Below are 21431 nucleotides of genomic sequence, written 5' to 3'. Positions count from 1 at the left end.
TAATTTATACACAGTTGTCCCAGGAACACTCACGGAGAAGCATTCGGTAAAGCAAGCCATAGATGGCAAGGCTGTGAAGGAAGCCATCGGTGGGAGAGAGAGAAAGAGAAATGGGTGCTCTAACATAATCTTCCCTCGGCTCATCCTCCAGTCTCATTTCTAGGCTTCTCACATCGGAATTCTTAAACTCTGCATTCAATTAAAAACATGTTACACCTTTCACTGAGCTTTAGGTTTCTCATTTTATTTTAGCCTCTCAACCCCCATGTGAAGTAGAACAGATCTTTTCCAGAGAAGTGACTCACCTACATCTAACAGACATCAAACACAGTATGTCTGGGCATAAAGCATCTAAAGCTAAGAGTCCCAGGCCTTGTCACTCTGAGGCATTTTACTATTTAAAAGAACATCAGGTTCTTCAAATCAGGGACACCGCCACCAGGAACCATCTTCGTCACTGTGATCATTATAGTCGCGCACAATGATGAGCTGTGGATTGCTAACTCGCACAGCTTCCAGCAGTTTCTGGGCTTCCTCATCAAATGCCTCTTTGCACACCCTGAGAAAACAAGGGAACACCTCTTCTCACACTCTGTTTTCCCACTGAAGAATTCATTTCTCAGAGAAAGACTGTTAGAGACAGAAAGGAACATGACTGGGAAGTGGGGCAAGGGGAGTGTGAGGGGTACACTGAGGGAGTGCAGCAGAGGAAAGACAACGGAACACAGAGTAGAAAGAAAAATAGATTAAAATTGAAGAGGATCCTCTGATAGCCTTTTTCTACTCAAGCAAAATACTACTTCTAACACTAACAACCAGTAACACAGAACATGGTTCGATGTTATCTGCTAGGCATGGTTCTAAATACAGGTATCCTTTGCTTTTCCAAAGGTTGTGGCTGTACCAATTCACCTTTATGAGAGACTGATATTAGTATGTGTTTTTGATAACTGAAATAAGTCCAAAGATTTTGGTTTTACCACAAAAAAGTTAAAAAGCGGAAATAGTGTTCAGCATTTGGGTTGCCTTGAACTTTTACAGAAGCAGCAGGAACCCAAGCAGTGAGAGCAGCCCTGCCCAGCTCCTTCCCCAGGGCCTGCACTGCTCCAAGGTCCTGGCCACCATAGCTCTGAACTGCGTCTATGAGAAACTGGACCCATTTATTTTGTGCATCTGGGGGCGGCTGGGTGGCTCAGTCAGTTAAGCGTCCAACTTCAGCTCAGGTCATGATCTCACGGTTCATGGGTTTGAGCCCCACAACAGGCTCTGTGCTGACAGCTAGCTCAGAGCCCGGAGCCTGCTTCGGATTCTGTGTCTCCCTCTCTGACTCTCCCCTCCTCATGCTGCCTCTCTCTCTCTCTCAGAAATAAAACATTAAAAAAAAATTTTTATTTTGTGTATCTGTTAGCAAGATGTATCCTAAGGTATCAGAAAGGTCTAAAAGAGGTTATTTTGAGGGGTCCAGGAATGCTCAAAGTTGTTTCTATATAAATTAATGGTAATTGCTTCTTTGCTTTACACCACTTTGGCTTATGAAAGCTTTTACAGAAACACTCTACCTTCTGATAGCAGGGAGACACCTGTACACCTATACAGACTCAGCTGATCAGTCCTCACAATAAGCCATGGGTAGATCTCATTTCACCCATTTATAGACAAGGAAACCAAAACACAGAGATTGGAGACCAGCACAAGTTCAAATATAAGTTCCAGGGCTACATTTCAAATGCAGGTAGTGTGGCTTTACAGTTCTCAGCTGTTAACCAGTATGCTACAGTAGGTCTCTCAAAATTCAATGTCCTTGGGAGAAAAAGAAGGGCCTCAAGAGTATGCAAAGATCCACAATCAGGTTGATTCTTAGGCCTGCAGTGAATGAGTGGCTCCCCAAATCCCTTGTTCTAGTAAACTTCTGCCCTGAGAAGCCAACCAAGACTTACCCCAGAACTTTCAGTTTACATTCAGGAGATCTCAGGACTTCACATAACTTCATAATTCCTTCACACCCTAAAGAGTTCTGTGTCAGGTTTATTTTTATCAGGTTTTGGTTGCTTCTAAGAGTAGAGGAGAGATCCTGACAACACAGAGAGGTCAAGCCACAATATTCCAACCTGCAGGGAAGAGAGACTAATGATAAAATTAATTTAACCCCAGGACAGAGAGCAAGAATGTGAGAGATCTGTGACCTGGAAATGCCGGAGGGCTCCAGAAGCTAAAAAAAAAAAAAAAAAGGCAAGCACAATTATGGAGGATTCAAAGAATGTAAGTACTTATAATATTCATTATAGATTGAATTTATCCCTTCCTAAATCATAAATTACAAGTTCTTATAGTCCAGGGAATAAATAAAACAGGGAAGCACACCAAGGAAAGCTAAAGCAGTTGAATCTTTGATCATCATTAAAAATATAGACTAATAATTAAACTTTTGAAATATGGTATTGACTACTTTGTAAAAATTTTTTAAAGTTTATTTATTTTTGACCAAGAGAGAGAGCATGAGCTGGGGAGGGGCAGAGAGAGAGAGGGACACAAAGAATATGTAGCAGGCTCCAGGCTCTGACCTGTCAGCACAGAGCCTGACTTGGGGCTCCAACTCACAAATCATGAGACCATGACCTGGGCCAAAGTTGGACACTTAACTGACTGAGGCACCCAGGCACCCCTGGTACTATTTTAAAAGCAAGACATATAATGAGGTCTCTAGCACCATGCCATTTATGCAAATAAAAATGCATACACCAAAAGTCAACATTACATCTTTTATAAGAATACTCACAACTCTATGGCAGATTTCAAACACACTAGGCCAGCTGCCTATACAAGAGATAAATTAAAAGAGATAAATTAACCAACTAACCAACCAATATTCAATAGAGGGCTCTTGTATAAACCAATGATAATGTAATACTATGAACTAAAGAAATATGTTAAACTCAACTTTCTACACCTGATGAGGCCCCCAACCAATTTTAATTTTCACCTTATGTTTACCTAGCCATTCCTCAATTTAATGCCTAAGTAGGTGCTGAGTATATAAAAAACATTAGGGGCGCCTGGTTGGCTCAGTTCGTTAAGTGTCCAACCCTTGATTTCAGTTCAGGTCACTATCTCATGGTCAGGAAACTGACCCTTAGGTCACATTCAGCACTGTGCAGAGCCTGCTTGGGATTCTCTCTCTCTCCCTCCCTTGATACCTCCCCCACTTGTACTCTATCTCTCAAAATAAATAAATTTTAAAAAAATTTTAAGTTTCTGCCCACATAAAACTGGCATTAATGTGGTGAAGCAATAGTCCCACTATTTAAGACACAGGTAAAGAAATGTAATACAAAATAAACTATAGGAGGAAGGCACTTGTTGGGATGAACACTGGGTATTGTATGGAAACCAATTTGACAATAAATTATATTTTAAAAAAATAAGAAACTGTAGGGTAAAAAGTACTAGGAGACATAAAAGGTTAAAACAATTTTTCAGGAAACAATCTCTAAGTTTTCAGTCAATAATAACAGTCTCAAAATCCAGAGGGGTGCCTGGGTCGCTCAGCTGTTGAGCATCTGACTCTTGATTTCTGCTTAGGTCATGATCTCAGGGTTGTGGGATCCAGTCCAGCATCAGCATGGAGCCTCTTAAGATATTCTTTCTCTCTCTCTCTCTCTCCCTCTCTCTCTCTCCTCCTCCTCTGCCTCTCTCCTCAGGCTCACACTCTCTCTAAAGAAAATTTTTTTAAATCTTAAAAATTATATATATATAGAAAACTAAAACTAAAAGAACTCAAAGTGAAAGACACAAATTTTCAATTATAATGGAGATTTTAACATGCTTTTCACAGCAGGCAACTGACGTATCTAGAAAAAATTACTAAAAATACAGATGATTTGAATAACAGAATTAATCTTAAATTAAGTCATATACAATACTGCAACCAACAGTTCTTCATCTTTTTAAATACACCATGGCAGACATATAAGAACTGAATGTCAACTGGAGCAAATGTTAACAAATTTCAAAGAACTACAATCACACACAGTCTGTTCTCAGACCACAATGCTAAAGATTAAATATAAAAAGATAAGACTCTCTTATATGTTTGAAAATTAAGGAATACTAGTGGTCTGGGTGGCTTAGTTGGTTAATATCCAACTCTTGGTTTCAGTTGAGGATAGTTTTCATGAGTTCTAGCCCTATGTTGAGCTTTGTGCTGGCAGCACAGAACCTGCTTGGGATTTTCTCTCTCCCTCTCTCTCTGTCCCTTCCCCACTCATGCTCTCTCTCTAAAAATAAATAAATAAACTTAAAAAAAAATAAAATTAAGGAATATACTTTAATTCATGAAGAAAAAAGCATAAGGAACTTAAATTTATTTTAGACTCAAAAATAACAAATGCTGCATGTAATATTATAGAATGAAGTTAATGCAATGATTTCAAGGAAAATTAAGTGTTGGAAAAGGAGGAAATATTTATGAGCTACACATTAAACTCAAGTATTTAAGAACGGTATTATAAAAAGAAGAAAAGGGGGCACTTGGGTGGCTCAGCTGGTTAAGTGTCTGACTCTTGGTTTCAGCTCAGGTCAGGATCTCAGGGTTTCATGAGTTTGAGCCTGGCGTTGGCTTTGCCCATAACACAGAGCCTGTCTGGGATTTTCTCTCTCTCTCTGCGCCTCCCCTGCTTGCACGCTGTCTCTCACAAAAATAAATGAATAAACTTAAAAAAAGAAAAAGAATTTAAGAATGGTAAAATAAACTCAACAAAAGTAGAAGATAAAACAATTAGTTAAATAGGAAATACAATAGAGAAGCTCAATGTTGTGTTCTTTAAAAAGTAAAATGAGGGGCACCTGGGTGGCTCAGTTGATTAAGCATCCAATTTAGGCTCAGGTCATGATCTCACGGGTTCGTGGGTTCCAGCCCTGCGTCGGGTTCTGTGCTGGCAGCTCAGAGCCTGGAGCCTGTTTCGGATTCCGTGTCTCCCTCTCTCTCTGCCCCTCCCCTGCTCATGCTCTGTCTCTGTCTCAAAAATAAATAAACTATTAACAAATTTTTTAAAAAAGAGAAAAAGCTCAAATTGCCAATATCAGGAAAAGCAAGGAGACATCACCAGATGTCTAAATCACTGGAGATGATTAGAAGCTGAGCAGATAATAAATTAGACCCTTGCCAATAAATTTTAAAATTTAGATGAAATAGATAAAATCATAGGAATAATCTTACCAAAAATTACTCAATAAGAGAAAACATACATAAATGTATAATTATTTTAAAAATGAATCAGAAGTCAAATCTCCACACAATGGAAATTTCAGATCATATAGCTTCACCAGAAATTTCTACAAAGTTTAAGGAAGAAATAATTCCAGTCTTAACACAAATCTCCCCAGGAAACAAAGGATCACTCCTGAACTCACTTTTTTTAAATACTATAATTTGGATGCCAAAACATGATAGGAACTACACAAGAAAATTGTAACATAGTCTCCATTATAAACAAATATTAAAATATTCATTTATCAACAAAATAAAGTGCACATTGTATATAAGACATAGCATGACCAAGATGGTTTTGAGACCAAAAAAGGTTGATATAGGAACAGATATAATATATATAATAAAATCCATGTTACTGACATTTGGCACATTTCAGAAAGTTCAACATATATTCATAACTTAAAATGAAAACAAATTCTTAGCAAACTAAAGATAGGAACCTTTTTAAATTAATAAATGAAACACTGAAATTTTGCTGCTGACAATGAGAATAACACAGGGAAGCCCACTATCTCGAGATATTCTATCACAGGTCTTACAAGTTACTAAGGCAATAAAAAGAAAAAAAGAAAAAAATAGAAAAGGAAAAGACAAACTTATTCCCTAAAGAGATGACTGTGTACCTAGAAAATCTAAATCTAAGTGATTAAGCAATTCTAATCAACCAGAGGATGCGCTGGGTATGAAATTAACATGCAATCCCCAACTGTGTTTCTCTGTATAAGGAATACTCAAAATGAAAAAATAAGAAAAATACCCATATACAATAGTACTGCAATATAGCAAGTACTTAGAAATAAAGTTAAACAGTAAAATAAAGGGCTACTATAGGAAAAATTACTAAGCTTTATTGATAGAGCTAAGTAAATAAGGAGATTTATCATAATTAATAGATTCAATGCAAATTCAATCAAAATCCCAATATATGGGTAGGCATGGATATATGGGCAGATGCACATGCATGTGTGTGATAAGCTGATATTTAGAATTTTGTTTGGAAATGCAAAAGGAGAACACAGTAACAGACCCATGTACCAATGAAGATTTGATTTATAACAAAGGTGGCACGGCCACATAGTGGGGAAAGAAAAACAGTCAATAAATTTTGCTGGAATAGAGGAGTATCCACATAGAAAAAATATTAAATTGGACTGAGTTCAAATCATATGTTTTTGGAGGTGGAGGGGTGGAGAGAATGTGTATGCACACATTTGGGGGAGGGCCCAAGAGAGGTGAGAGCAGGGAGGGGTGGAGAGAGAGAAAGAGAAAGAGAGATAGAATGAATAAATCTCCCAGCACAGAGCACAATCTCACCATCGTGAGATCATGACCTGAGCCGAAATCAAGAGTCAGAAGCTCAACTAACTGAGCTACCCAGGCACTCTGCCAACCATATTTTAAAATTAAAGTCTCAAATGCTTCAAAAGCCACCTTTTACATTTAGAAAATAATAACGGCATGTCTTAATTCCAGAATTGGGAAAAATTTCCTAAACAGTTACAAAAAGGACTAATAAAGGAATAATCTGATGTTATTAGAGTGAAAAGAAAGCCCGAGTTATTGTCACATATCTAAGTGACAAGGGCTCATAACCAGAATATATTGGAGGAAAACAAAAAAAACCCTACAAACCAAAAAGCACAAAATGGCTCACCCAATTGAGCCATTTTGAAAATAATGTGAAAAATAAACAAAATAAGTGAAAAAGGAACTTTACAAAAGAGGAAATCCAAATGGCTATTAAGCATCTGAAAAGGTGTTGAACCTCTCTTTAACCACACAATTCTAAATTAAAACCACAATGAGATGCCAAAGCACACATCTGATTCACTAAAACTTCAAAAATTAGGTCAGACAAAATTGGCAGGAATAGAGAACGGAACTATCACACACTACCAGGGGTAGAATCAATTAGTACAGTATTTATTGAGAGAGAGAGAGAGAGAGAGAAAGGAAAGGAAAGGGAAAGGGAAAGGGAAAGGGAAGGAAAGGAAGAAAAGAAAGAAAAAGAAAAGAAAGAAAAGAAAGAAAAAAGAACAGGGTAAGGGCAAAGAGAGGGAGAGAATCCCAGGCAGGCTCTTCACTGTAAGTGCAGAGCCCATGCGTGTCTTGAACTCATGAACAGTGAGATCATGGACCTGAGCCAAAGTTGGACACTTAACCAACTGACCCACCCAGGTGCCCCAGCACAACCTTTTTGACAAATACCTGATAAATTTGAAGACCCTTTCCCAATGATGCAATAAATCACTATTTTTCCTAAATATATACATATGTGCCTGAATTCATGTATTAAAAATTCATCAGCAGCATTCATCATAAAATAAATGAAAACAACAAAAATGCCCACCTATAATAGAATGGTTACATAGTTTGTGATATGGTCATTCATTGAAATAATTTACTGTGGTAAAAATGAAGTAACTACCACTACACAAGATGACTGGATAACAAATTCCTAACAATGAGCAAAAAGAATCGTAACACAAGAGAATATATAGAGTATGATTCCCTGTGTATGTTCAAAACCTAGCAAAATTTAACAATACATTACATAGGATTGTATACACTCACAGCCACTCTACAGATAAACAAATAAACTAAGACCACAAAATTCAGGATAATGGTTTTACTTCTTAGGGAGGATGGAAGAGTGTTGTAAGGGAGGAGTAGGGGAATTTAATTCCTGGGAAAATTCAATTATTGACCTGGCTGAGGTTACACATGATTGACATTTATTTTTTATGCTTTTATGCATTTATTATTTTCTCAAAAATAAATGATAAATAAAAACTAAATAAATACAGGGGAGGGGCAGAGAGAGAGAGAGAGAGAGAGGGAGAATCTCAAGCATACTCAGTGCTGTCAGCAGAGAGCCCGATATGGGTTTCATGAAATCATGAAAGTCAAAACTGAGTCGGATACTTAATTAACCAACTGAGTCACCCAGGCAATCCCTGACTTTTAAATAGTTTTATTCACTTATTTCTATCTATTTTCTATTTCATAGTGAAAATGTTTAAAATATGACTTGATAGATGGTTTTTTTCGGTGTATAAACATTCTTTTTTCCCCCAAGTTTTTATTTAAATTCCATGTAGTTAACATACAGTGTAATATTTGTTTTAGGTGTAGAATTCAGTGATTCATCACTTACAACAACCAGGGCTCATCACAAGTGTCCTCCTTAATAGCATTACCCATTTAACCCATCTCCCCACCTACCTCCCCTCCAGCAACCCCCAGTTTGTTTTCTATAGTTAAGAATCTGTTTTATGGTTTTGTTTTGTTTTTTTAATGATCCAGCAATTGCACTACATACTAGGTATTTACCCAAAGGACACAAAAATACAGATTCAAAAGGATATATGCACCCCAGTGTATTTTATAGCAGCATTATCTATAATAGCTAAAGTACGGAAAGAGCCCAAATGTTCATTGACTGATGAATGGATAAAGAAGATGTGGTGTAAATATACAATGGAATATTACGCAGCCACTAAAAGGAATGAAATCTTGCCATTTGCAACAACATGGATAGAGCCAGAGAGTATGCCAAGCAAAATAAGTTAGTCAGGGAAAGACAAATACCATATGTTTTCACTCATATGTGAAATTTAAGAAAGAAAACAGATGAATACAGGCAGATCTTTAAAATATCAGAAGAGAGGGGGCGCCTGGGAGGCTTAGTCGGTTAAGCGTCTGACTTTCGCTTAGGTCATGATCTCGCGGTTCGTGAGTTCGAGCCCCGCGTCGGGCTCTGTGCTGACTGCCAGCTCAGAGCCTGGAGCCTATTTCAGAGTCTGTATCTCCCTCTCTCTCTGACCCTCCCCTGCTCACGCGGTCTCTCTCTCTCCTAGAAATTAAAAAAAAAAAAAAATCAGAAGAGAAAAATTAAAATTACAGAATGTAGATGACATTGGAAGAAGCAAGAAGGGGGTCATCACTGCTGAAAATGAACTTAAAATTATGGGTGAGAGAAAAGACAAGTGAAAAGAAAATGAATTTTAAAAGATTAGAAAAAAATTATAAAGACCAACAAGAGATCCAACACAAGTATAATTTGTAACCCTGATAACAAATTAGATAAGTGGAAATTAAAATGCAGGAAACCTATATATAAAAAAAAGAACATAATCTACAGATTGAAATGGCACACCATTTCCCCAGGAAAATATTAATGAGAAAAATTCTACACATGACAAGTTATTGTTCCTAAAGAGCAATTCTATGGAAACAGAAGCCAAAAAAAAAAAAAAAAAAAAGAATGTTTAACCAGTAAGGACACTAAAGGGCAAGAATCAGCTGGCTTCAGACTTTTCAGTAACTAGATTCAATGCTAGCAGGCAGTGGACTTTCTGTAAAACCCTCAGAAGAAAGATGACCAAAATATGAACACAGCCAAGCTGCCACTCAAGGTCACAGAAATCTAAGACATTTCCAGATATGCAAGAAGTCAAGGATAATAGTAGTCATGTCTCCCATTTTGAAGAAACAATGGGCCAATAGTCAAGGTTTTCAATGAACAGTCCATGGTCCCTACCATCTACAGGCATTTAGTAATCCTGAGCTCTGGAATAATATTTCAAAGTTATAAAGATTTCTGATCCTACCTCCCTCACCACCTCTTGGTCGACATATAGAGGGGGCATTTGGTCACTAAATACAGCTATCCCCTGAAATGGTTCATTCTGTATCTCACCACTTCCTGAGTAATGATTAGGTTGAAAGGGAAAGAAAGTTATAGGATACCTTTGAAATTTCAGGACTGCATTTTGATCATTCCTGGGCATTATGCTCTTCTTTCCCTAACAGCAACTCCAGGCCACACTGATTGGTGAACCCTCCACTCCAGGTGTCAGGCCAGCCAAAAAGGACCTGTGGGGTTCAAACTTAATTTGGCTTCAGACACCTGGAGTCACCTATGGATCACGAGGATAATGATCGTTTGGTTGAGTATACTGCTTGAGAAGTCCCACTACAAGCCAAGATGTTGAATAGAAGGAATTTATAGAAATATCGTAAAAATGCTTTAGTCTTTTCCTGCCAGATTCCTCTGGACTGAAAGCCTGGGTACAAGCAGGGGATGACTGGAGATGAGGCGAAGTTACAGGCACTAGGATGGGACTCATTGATTTAAAGACTGTGGGGAAGAGCAGCCACACCAACACCAGGGTAAGGAACATCTCAGAACCTGGGAGGTGCAGGGAGTGGGAAGAACAATTCATGATTTCTTTTCCTTCCTTAGACCCAACACAGCTGCCTGGCAAAATTATGTGGTCTGCCGAAGTAGCAGCTGCGGCTGACAAACTGACCCACTGACCAGTTTGTCCATATGACGTGGGAACAGAAAATTCCATGTGGACACAGCAGGTCCTAACTGTTCTGCTGTGCCTCATGTCATCAGCGGCAGCCCCCAGATTTGGATCCCAGTCACAGGTGTACAAACACAACTGGTACAACCTTGTTTCAGTGTGACTGGTACAAATTCATAAGCTTCTCTTGATGCCAGTGGAGCCTTTGTTTATGCGATTTATGGCTAACAAGACACCTGTGACTACTCAGCGACACATAACCAAACCACTGTAATGGTGACCCAAATCAATAGAACAACACATCCCACACTAGAGTGAACTTTGTTCCTTCAGGTTATATGTTTGTTACGTGTGGAGGTGTGGACCACTGAATATCTCTTTATTAGGGATAGGACTGCTTTCGGCCAGATTTTGTTCCCTATATTTATTGCCAATTATACCAAGATCAGCAGGTCAACCTTAACTCCCTTTCACGAGTTATAATGAATAAGACCTCTTGGTCTCATTCAGTTGGCTAGTCCAGGATGCTGAGGATATAGTTGAAATCAATACTGCAATGTGACCTCATCCCATGCTTGGAGTCCTAATTATGGTGGCCCTAATTAAATGGCCTAGGAGACAAATTGAGCAGATTTGGCCCCTGCCTCTGTTCGTCAGATTAGTGAGAGTGGCATATCCATGTGAAAACTAACCAAGACTATATTGTGCAGAGAAAGAGGGCAGATATTGCTGGGAGACAGTCTTCTGTAGGTCTTTTGCTCTCCTACATGATTTATTGACAAAAATGTTAAGACCCTGACAACTCTATGTGGCCATTTCCTAGGAGGTGTATGCAGTGAGCAGTCTGGGGGGATGTCTTCCTCTGGGACAAAGGGCAGGCTTGCTTCATGCTTCCTATAAAGTGGTGAGTCCCCCAAGCTCCGTGTTTCTCTCCTGGGATGCAACCCTCTACCGTGTGAGCTGTCCATATCCACCATGTAGGACTTGGAGGACAAAGGAAACTGACACACATACACTAGTGCTTGTGCTGCTATGCTAGGAGTAATAAAATCCTCTGTCTCCAATGTGACTCTGGGTTTCCAGAGTCCAGGAAACAGTAATAGGCTAACTTACTAGGTTATAAGCAGGATAAAATTAAATTTCAGACCCAATAATTACAATATCATCATTGTCATAAAAATACATAAATTGTTAATGGAAACATAGGTAAAGTAGCACTTTCTTGAAAGAGTTAGGGAGACATATCATAGTATTTGGGTTTCCCACACATGGAACAAAATTCTTGACCCAGAGATCTTTAATTCATGCTGTGTACATAAGAATGTACTAGCCAATATCAGTTCAAGATTTAAAAAGCAAATAAACACCTCAACAATGTGTGACTGAACATCGAAAGTACTCAGAACATAGGGTAAGACTTTTTTAGACTGCAGGCTCCTTAAGAGCCTAGATAGCATTTTTCCAGAGAGAAGACAATTAGCAAAATCTTCAATATAAAAAGAAAAATTAATCTAAAAACAGATGAAATATCTGAAGGATGATAGAACATGAAAGACCTTAAAAGCAAGGACCGTCTACTTAAAATATACCCTAAGGCACTAAAGAGAAAAGGAAGAAATGTGAAATATGGCTTCAGTACTAACAACACATAATACACACTGATGCATATATTTGAAATTCAGATTCTCATTTCTGAGAGTAACTTACCTTCTAGCCCATTTATTTTTTCATCCCCTCTCATGTACTAAATTTCTTCTTAGCCACATTAGCCACCAAATAGGTATCATTTTCCTCATGGAAAACTGAACTCACCCAAGCCTCTGAATATTGCTGTTTGGATGTCTCAAAGCCTCGCACAGCATTTTTACCCCTTCGTCCTGCAGGTCATTGTTCCCAAGGTCCAGGCTCCGCAGGTGTGGGTTGTTGAGAATAGCAGAAGCCAGATCCAGACAACACACACTAGTGAGCACACAGCCCATCAATCTGCAAGAAACAGAAGAGACAAGTGAGACCTTCAGTTGTGAGCCTTAATTCATTTATTCCTCTGAGAGAAGCCCAGGTATCAGAGCCTTTTTCCTGACTCTTTTCTATCCACAGTCCAAGAAGCACATAGGAACGTCTAACATTACCAGCAGAAACCAATGGTTTTTTTTTTTTTTCCCTTTCATAGTTTATGGTCAAGTTGGTTTCCATAGAACACCCAGTGCTTGCTGGGATGAGCAGTGGGGTTTCTTAATGAGCAGAAAAACCATTGGGTAAAACTGCTTTCTCCCTCAAGGTTGTTATCCACAAGCTTCTGAAATCAAGGATATAAACACTTATTTCTATCAATACTAAAAAAATGGATATAAGTTTACCCAAGGAATCCAAAGATCTCTGTGCTTTCAGTTTCCAGTAATTTTTGAAATAAAAATATTTAAAAAAAAAAACTTAAGGTGTTATCAAGAGGAAGCAGCCTACATATAAAAAGATATGTCCTTTAGTCCTTTGTAGGGCATTTAAGAGCATTCACAGCCTGGCCTCAGGCATTCTCTTTCCATACTTTGTCCCCATCCTCTTCATCTTTCAAGGCTAAGGTAATTCAGTCCCCTCTGTCCCATTCCTTTTTATTATTTTTTTAATGTTTTTTAAATTTATTTCTGAGAGAGAGAGAGAGACAGTGTGAACAGGGGAGGGTCAGAGAAAGGAGACACAGAATCCAAAACAGGCTCCAGGCTCTGAGCTGTCAGCACAGAGCCTGACGCGGGGCTCAAACCCACTAACCGTGTGATCACGACCTGAGCTGAAGATGGACGCTTAAAGGACTGAGCCACCCAGGCACCCCCTCTCTATCCCATTCCTTGCTCCTTGGGACTTTTGTCATAACTTTTTTTTTTAAGTTTATTTAGTTTGAGGGAGACAGACAGAGAGAGCGAGCAAGGGAAGGACAGAGAGAGGGAGAGAGAGAGAATCCTAAGCAGGCTCTACACTGACAGTGTGTAGCCTTACACAGGGCTTGAACTCAAACTGTGAGATCATGACCTGAGCCAAGATCAAGAGTCAGACATGTAACTGACTGAACCACCCAGGAGCCCCTGTCATATCTTTATAATGACACATGGTGTAGGTTATGATTGGCTTTATATTTATTTCCCTGCCATCAGCATTTTGTGAGTTACCAGAAGGCAAGGGTATCATCTTAGTAATTATCTTTAATGCCCTCAGATGTAGCTTGTATTTGTTGTAAATTTGGGTAGACAGTATTGGCATGGCCTGCATAGAAGCTATAAAGGTAGCTACAAAAGCACACATTTGTCTATGTGTTTACAGCAATGCTAAGGAGAGAAAGTAGACTAACCAAACATCTTGGGTACATACGTCACTTAAAAATTATAGAAATTGTGGCTGAAGTAAAAGGTATTAGATTTAACCATAATCTCCATGAAGTAAAATTTTGCCTTCTAGTTGAATAATAGTCAAGGAAACTTCAGAGAATCACATCATATGTATTTTCCTAAAGAAAGTACAGATACAGGGCACTGGAGTGGCTCAGTCAGTTGAGCATCTGACTCTTGATTTAGGCTCAGGTCATGATCCCAGGGTCATGGGAATGAGCCCCATGTTGGACTCTGTGCTGACAGTGTGGAGCCTGCTTGGGATTCTCTCTCCTCCCTTCTCTCTAACCCCTCCTCTACTGTCACTGTCTCATTCTCAATAAAAAAATTTAAATTTTTGAAAAATGGATTTTTGGATATTTTAAAAAATTCCCTTCCTAGTTTAAAAGTTGACCTGATTATAAACCTGAATTGAAGGGGAAAAAAAAACTAGTAGAGCACAATTTCTGCTTCATGGATGTAGGGCAGAGGACACACAGTAGACTCAGTGGGTCGCAATCAGAAAAAATATAAAAAAATGGCTGCTGTTCAACCTGATGTCTCTGGTCCTCCTTACCTGAGGGAGTTTGATTATAATTACTGTAGTAACTATTTAAGAACAATCTGATGAACATACTTCCCCAGCTTGTCTCAGGCAAGAGGAGAGAGAGGGAATCAGCTGTTTATTATTTTCTCTGACAGATACTCAGCTTGGCCCTTCTTTACCCATCTCCCCTGCCCACACAGTAGTTAAAGCACGCAAGGTCAGATCACAGAAAACCTACTCCAGGTCCTGAAGGTTACAGCTGGGCTGCCGAAAGACATCGCACAGAAGCTTTACTCCATCATCTTGTAGCCAGTTGGACCCAAGATCCAGATGTGTCAGGCTCTTGTTGTATAGGAGAGAAGATGAGAGATGTTCACCGCTCAGTGAGGTGAAGTGGCAACGCCTCAGCCTACAGGAAGGACAGTGGGAGGAGAGATGGAATCATTGCTGTACTGCCTGGAGATTTTTCTCTTTGCAGAGGTTTCGTCCTGTGCCCCCTTAACCTGTTTTCTCACACTCAGATCAAATACCCTCTCTCCCTCATTACCTCTTTGCCTGTCTCCTTGGGATACTTAGGTTAGCACCAAATTGCTAACTGGATCCATGTTCTTGACAATTTTTCTTTTTAAATGATTTTTTAAAATTTATTTTGAAAGAGAGAGAGAGAGAGAGAGAGAGAGAGAGAGAGAGAGAGAGAATCCCAAGCAGGCTCTGTGCCATCAGCACAGAGCCTGATGTGAGGCTCAGTCTCATGAACTGTGAGATCATGGCCTGAGCTGAAACCAAGAGTCAGATGCCCAACTAACTGAGCTGAGCCCCCCAGATGCCCCCAGAATTTTTCTTTACTATAAGTGAGATTTTTAAAAAAATAAATGAAAGGTTAACCTCATCTGTGCATAAAAACAGTACCTTATTGCAGAAGTAGCTACATGGAGAGGAGTAGGCGTATGAAATAGAATGGAAGTAATCATAATCAAGTACTTTTTTACATAATAAAAGTGGCATTTCCAATCAGTAGGGAAAAGATCTATTATACTAAAAGTAATTTGGGAAAGCAGACCTGACATATGGGAAAAAATAAGTTTTAAGCCTTATAACAAATAAAGTAGGAATAATTTAACACTTAAATGTTAAAAATTAAACCATAAAGAGTATGATAGAATTAGGGTTTTAAAAAATAAAGATATTTCCAATTATGACAAAACTTCTAGAAGTCATGAGGAGGAAGGAAAGTAATGTGACTTCACAAAAATTTTAAACTTCTGTGTTCTAAAAATGACCATGAGAAAACATACAGATACATGCTAGGTAAATTATTTGCAATATAGAAAAATAGTGGCTATAATGTATATGTGATATTAATAACCATAGTATATAAGTAACAGAAAATATCCAAAGGAAAATGGAGCCTATGATGAGGCAATTCCTAGAATATTAAAGGCCACAAACTTTTGAAAAGATGCTCAACATCGGGTCATTTTTATTTATTTATTTTATTATTTTTTAAGAAAGCTCCATGCCCAATGTGGGGCTTGAACTCAAGAGTCACATGCTCTACCAGCTGAACCAGCCAGGTGCACCTCAACATCAAATCATTTTTAAAGTTATTTTCAATTCTCTAATTAATACTGATCAAAAAACCAGTAGATACTTGACGAGGGTATTAAAATGCAGGCCTCTAGATTGCCGAGGAATTATGAACAATCTATCTAGAAAAAATGTAACCATATCTGACAAAATAAAAATTTTGGCTCCTCAATTCCACGTCTGGAAATCAACTAAGAGCAATGAACAGAATCATCACACTGTGATCCAGCCATATCCTGGGAGGCCACATATCTGATGGTGTTCATATATATTTACCTGCTCTAGACCCCAAATATGGAGTTAGACAGGCAGACTTTAGTCCTGAATCCACCATTTCCTTGTGAGCATTACGCAAGCTATATAATCTTTCTAAGCCTCACATTTCTCATCTGGTGCTTAGAATTCAGGTGGCCTATTTGACACCAACAGGTACATTTGTAAAGATGAAACAAATTTAGCACAGGGCCCAGCACAGAGTAAGGACACAATAAATGACACTTATTAACACCATCATTCTCGTCATCTTCATTATCACTATGGATAACAATAGGGGGAAAGCAAGGGACAGAATATGTTTATAACATTCTCCCTTTTAAAATATATTTCAAAATGTGTATTACAGCAGCAGGATGAAAACTCATGCTCACTTACACAAGGCTCTGGAGATTGCACTGTGGATGTTTCAAGGCATCACTCACAAGCTTTATGCCATCATCTCCCAAGATGTTGTCTGCCAAGCACAAATGTGTCAACCTCTTGTTGCTGATGAGAGCCAAAGAAAGATCTTCACAACCAGCTACCGTTAGGCCACAGCTTTCTAAGCTGAAGGAGAAACACAGTGGGAAGGGATCAGTCAAATTCCAAAGTTCATGTTTCTCATCCTCAGGGACACTAGCTGGTACATACAAAAATTACAAATGCCACTGCAGCTATATACAAGGGAGAACAGGAGGAAAATAATAATAAAAATAAGCATTCATGAAGAAGCAGCATTTAAAAGTCTAATGAGAGAGAAATCAAAGGAGAACTTCACACAGAGCTCATCCAGGATTGACAAATGAGCCAAGCGGTGTCCGGACCCAAGCAGTTTGCCCATACAGCTCTTAACTAAGTCACACAAGACTGCACAAAAGGACTCCAGGGAAACAAAGCAGCAAGACTCACGACAGTCTCTCTAGGTGACACTTGGGATGTCCTAACGCCTCACACAACAGCTTGACTCCATCATCTAATAGGTGATTGGTTGACAGATTCAGAAATACCAGGCTCTGGCTTCTGATGAGAGCCTTAGAGATATTTAGACAACAAACTGTAGTTAGGTTGCAGGATTCCAAGCTGAAAAACAACACATAAAACCAGAGATGACCCTCCTCAAAGAAGAGTTAGGACCACCACTCAACCACCCTCACAGGCTTTGCGACTCTTTCTGAAAACCAGCTTCCCTACTTGCAATGAGTTATTTAGCTAAAGCGCAAGGATCCTTTGGTGAGTTAGGTTGGGGAGAGCAGGAAGCTTATCTCTTCCATCCCCATCTCCTCAATTCCCTATGAAAATACGTATGAAAGTCCTAAAAAATATTTTTAAATGAGACTTTTTTTTTTAATCTAGGAGGAATTTCCTCCAACTACAACATGGAAGAAGGTGGACCAAAGTGTGTGGAGTCCTTGTGCTCTGACTTCTGAAACAAATGGGGCAGAAGTCAGGAGCAAAAGCTGTGATTCTCACAGCTGTCTGCCAAGAACTCACCTATTCATGGGAGTCAATCCATGTGTTCTGAGGAACCCAGTCCTTAAGAGTATATCTACTAGATTTACTAGATTTAATAAATTTGCTGGAAGTAAATCAGAAATAGGGGCACCTGGGTGGCTCAGTTGGTTAAACATCTGACTCTGGCTCAGGTCATGATCTAATGGTTTGTGAGTTCAAGTCCTGTAATGGGCTCTGTGCTGACAGCTCAGAGCCTGGAGCCTGCTTTGGATTCTGTGTGTGTCTCTCTCTCTGTTCCCTCCCCAACTCACAGTCTGTCTCTATCTCTCTCTCTCTCAAAAATAAAGATTGAAAAATTTTTAAAAAAGAAGTAAATCAGAAATAAAACAGTCTAAACGTAAACAAGGAAAGGAAGCCATAGAAGAAAGGAAGAAGTACATGAAGAGCCCACAACTGGAGAGACTCCTATTTTGAGACAGCTGGTGCTTGGAGAAGGCTGGGCCTGGTACTGGCTCTTCGTAAGACAAGGAAGGTGACAGCAGCGTTCCAGGAACTTGGGAGTCGCTCTAGCTACTCATCTGAATCAAGCACTTATCAACTCAGTCCCTCAGGAATTGGTTCTTTTCATCCAAATAAGGGTACATATAGGTAAGAATAAGAGAAGCTCCCTCCTCCACCCAGAATTGGACCTCAGTGGATGATCTAAGGCTGGAAACCTCAACTTGCCCTGAAAAAGTCTTATGGACTGAATTACATTCGCCAAAATTCAGATGTTAAAGCCCATGCTCCCTGTGTGACTGTATTTAGGGACAAGGCCTTTAAGGAAGTAATTAAGGTTATATGAGGTCATAAGAGGGGACCCTGAATCCAAAAGGACCGGTGCCCTGATGAGAAGGGAAGAGGCACCAGGACTGCACACACATGAAAGAGGCATGTGAAGGAACCACAAGAAGGCGGTTATCTACAAGCCTAGGAGCGAAGCCTCATCAGAAACACACCCTGCCGGCCCCCTGATCTTGAACTTCCAGGCTCCAAAGTTGTGAGAAATAAATTTCTGTTGTTTAAGCCACCCGGACTGGGGCATTTTGTTATAGCTGCCTGAACAGGAGGAAGCGAGAGGGTATTACAGCAGCAGCCAAGCAGGCAGTTAGAGAAACAAGGGAAACGTCATACACTGGGTGTGGATAGAGCCCTTCCAGACAGAAAAAGATTCCAATATTACAGGGCCCGTGGATAAAATGTTAAAATTTAACTGAAGGACAGAAAATACGTACATGTATGAAAAACAGAAAAATGGGGAAGCAGAAGAAAGGCTTGTTTTACCTCTAATGTATAAGGTGCACATTCTCTGAACAAGAGCACATCCTAAAAAGGGGTCACACTGAGAAAGGGAGCGGGTTTAAGATAAAAAGAGTGCAACGAATTTAAAAATAGGAGAAAACTGGAATCCATAAGAGCGCAACGAGTTTAAAAACAGGAGAAAACTGGAATCCATATTTGAAGCACTAAAGAACAAAAGCAGTGAAAATAAATGTGACAAACTCAAGGAGGAAGGACGAAAAAAGATTTAAGTGAGAAAAATAAGAGTTATACAGGAAAAGAGCTACAACCAATGATTACGAGATGCTCTTGAAAAAAGAAAAGAGAAATATAGCCATTTTTAAAAATCCAATTGAAAGAAAGAAGTTTTCTTTTCTTTCTTTTTTTCTTTCTCCATTTGAGCAGCAGGCAGACATTGATTAGGGTAGAAGAGCAGAAAGTAAAGGGCACCTGGGTGGCTCAGTCAGTTAAGCATCTGACTTCGGCTCAGGTCATGATTTCCCCATTTGTGGGTTCGAGCCCTGCATCGGGCTCTGTGCTGCCAGCTCAGAGCCTGGAGCCTGCTTCTGGGTCTCCCCCTTTCTGCCCCTTCCATGCCCCTGCTCTGTCTCTGTCCATAATAAATAAATGTTAAAAAAATAAAAGAAGATCAGAAAGTAAGAAGGTAGGAGAGCTCTCTTTACAGAGAGGAAACATTTGGAAAGGAATCAAGAATTTCTGGGCAGAAAAAAAGTTGCCATCAGATCAAAAGGCACTTTTATGCCAAAGTAAAGAAAACTACCTGGACAACACCAATGAGAGAAAATAAATATGTACGAGCCAAGAAGGTGGTTAGGAAGGTTTTCCTCGGACTTTAGAACACCAAATGCTGCAGAACAATGTACCAAAGTCAAAGTGCTAAGAACAAAAATGGAAACCTCAGACCCAGTTAAAGAGGTCAATCATCAGGATGCCTGAGTGGCTCGGTTAAGTGTCTGATTTTGGCTCAGGTTATAATCTCATGGTTTGTGAGTTGTAGCCCCACATTGGGCTCTGCACTGACAGTGTGGAGGCTGCTTGGGATATTCTCTCTCTCTCTCTCTCTCTCAAAATAAATATACTTTATAAATTAAAAAAAAAAGTCAGTCATCCGTGAGGACAATTGAGGGATATAAATGAAGTCCTAAAATATGTCATTCATCTACATTTCATGAAAATGGTAATTAAAATTAATCAGCCAATAATGAAATGAATTAAATTTAAATTTTTATACAGTAAGAAAGTTCAACAAAACAAAAAAATACCCATATACATTGATAAAAAGTATGTGAAATTAAGTTTAAGTAATTGTTGTATTCAAGTGCATTGCCATGATAAAAAGTCAGAAAAGTTCTGAAAGAGTTCAAAATGTAAAATGTATAGTCCCTGTAATCCTAGATTAAACTACCATGCTGGCAATTGTATGACAGAGGTACATTAAATGCAATGCCTTCCATAGGGTATTTTAAATGCTTTAATCCTTTAAATTTGGTAATTCAAGCATACATTTGGAGAGAAAACCATGAAGAGTGATAACAAATAATCCATTAAAAACAGGCAATATCCTACTTGCAAATTTCCAGACACACATACACATAGAACAAAAATGAAACACAATGTAATGCATTTAGGAAGCAAAGAATAGAAATAGTAAAGAAAACACTTAAAAAAGGTTTTTAGCTGGGGCTACAAATATTACATGGCTCACATCCTTTTGTTCATAATCTGTTTCACTCTTATCCTTTCCATATTACAAGTTTGAACTTCTCAAGCTTTCTTCTTTTCCCTTAGTGCTAAGAGAATTTCAGCTATGGACCTCCTAAGTCCTGATGAATGAAATCTCAGCCTTATAAGAAGAAAATGTTCTCTCTTTCCCTTATAGCAACAAAGAAAAGCAGACAGTATTACAAGTTTGAAAATATTTTGTCATAAAAAAGGAATCTTGTAAGAAGACATATGGACTTTAGAAATTGTTACTGTGTCTTGTGAAAACAACTCATAAGTTCTAGTAAGTCTATAATTTTGACCAATTGTCTTATTTAATAATGTGTCACTCTTGTAATATTCAAATTGTTATTTCTGGGGGTGCCTGGGTGGTTCAGTAGGTTAAGCATCCAACTTTGGCTCAGGTCATGATCTCGCGGTTCGTGGGTTCGAGCCTTGTGTCAGGCTCTGTGCTGACAGCTAGCTCAGAGCCTGGGGCCGGTTTCGGATTCTTTGTCTCCCTCTCTCTCTGACCCTCCTCTGCTCATGCTCTCTCTCTCTCTCTCTCTCAGAAATAAATAAAAACATTTAAAAAAAAAACCCAAATTGAT

At 39.0% G+C, this 21431-nt stretch overlaps 1 protein-coding gene across 1 annotated transcript in view; it reads right to left on the bottom strand.

Annotated features, from left to right (window-relative positions):
* Positions 1–257: 257 nt before the first annotated feature.
* NLRP14 (NLR family pyrin domain containing 14) overlaps positions 258–21431 on the bottom strand; it is a 36854-nt gene continuing 15680 nt past the window's right edge. Inside the window, exons 6-11 of the mRNA XM_077772851.1 lie at positions 17236–17406; positions 16723–16893; positions 14723–14893; positions 12397–12567; positions 1938–2108; positions 258–559 (exon numbers count right to left, since the gene is read on the bottom strand). Of these exons, the coding sequence (XP_077628977.1) occupies positions 424–559; positions 1938–2108; positions 12397–12567; positions 14723–14893; positions 16723–16893; positions 17236–17406 (991 nt within the window). The 3' untranslated portion in view covers positions 258–423. The remainder of the gene's footprint in view (positions 560–1937; positions 2109–12396; positions 12568–14722; positions 14894–16722; positions 16894–17235; positions 17407–21431) is intronic.

Source organism: Crocuta crocuta, unplaced genomic scaffold (assembly GCF_008692635.1).
Source record: "Crocuta crocuta isolate KB4526 unplaced genomic scaffold, BGI_CrCroc_1.0 scaffold382, whole genome shotgun sequence".
Taxonomy (NCBI): domain Eukaryota; kingdom Metazoa; phylum Chordata; class Mammalia; order Carnivora; family Hyaenidae; genus Crocuta; species Crocuta crocuta.
The sequence above is the reverse complement of the archived record's forward strand: the minus strand, read 5'-3'. Positions and strand labels throughout refer to the sequence as shown.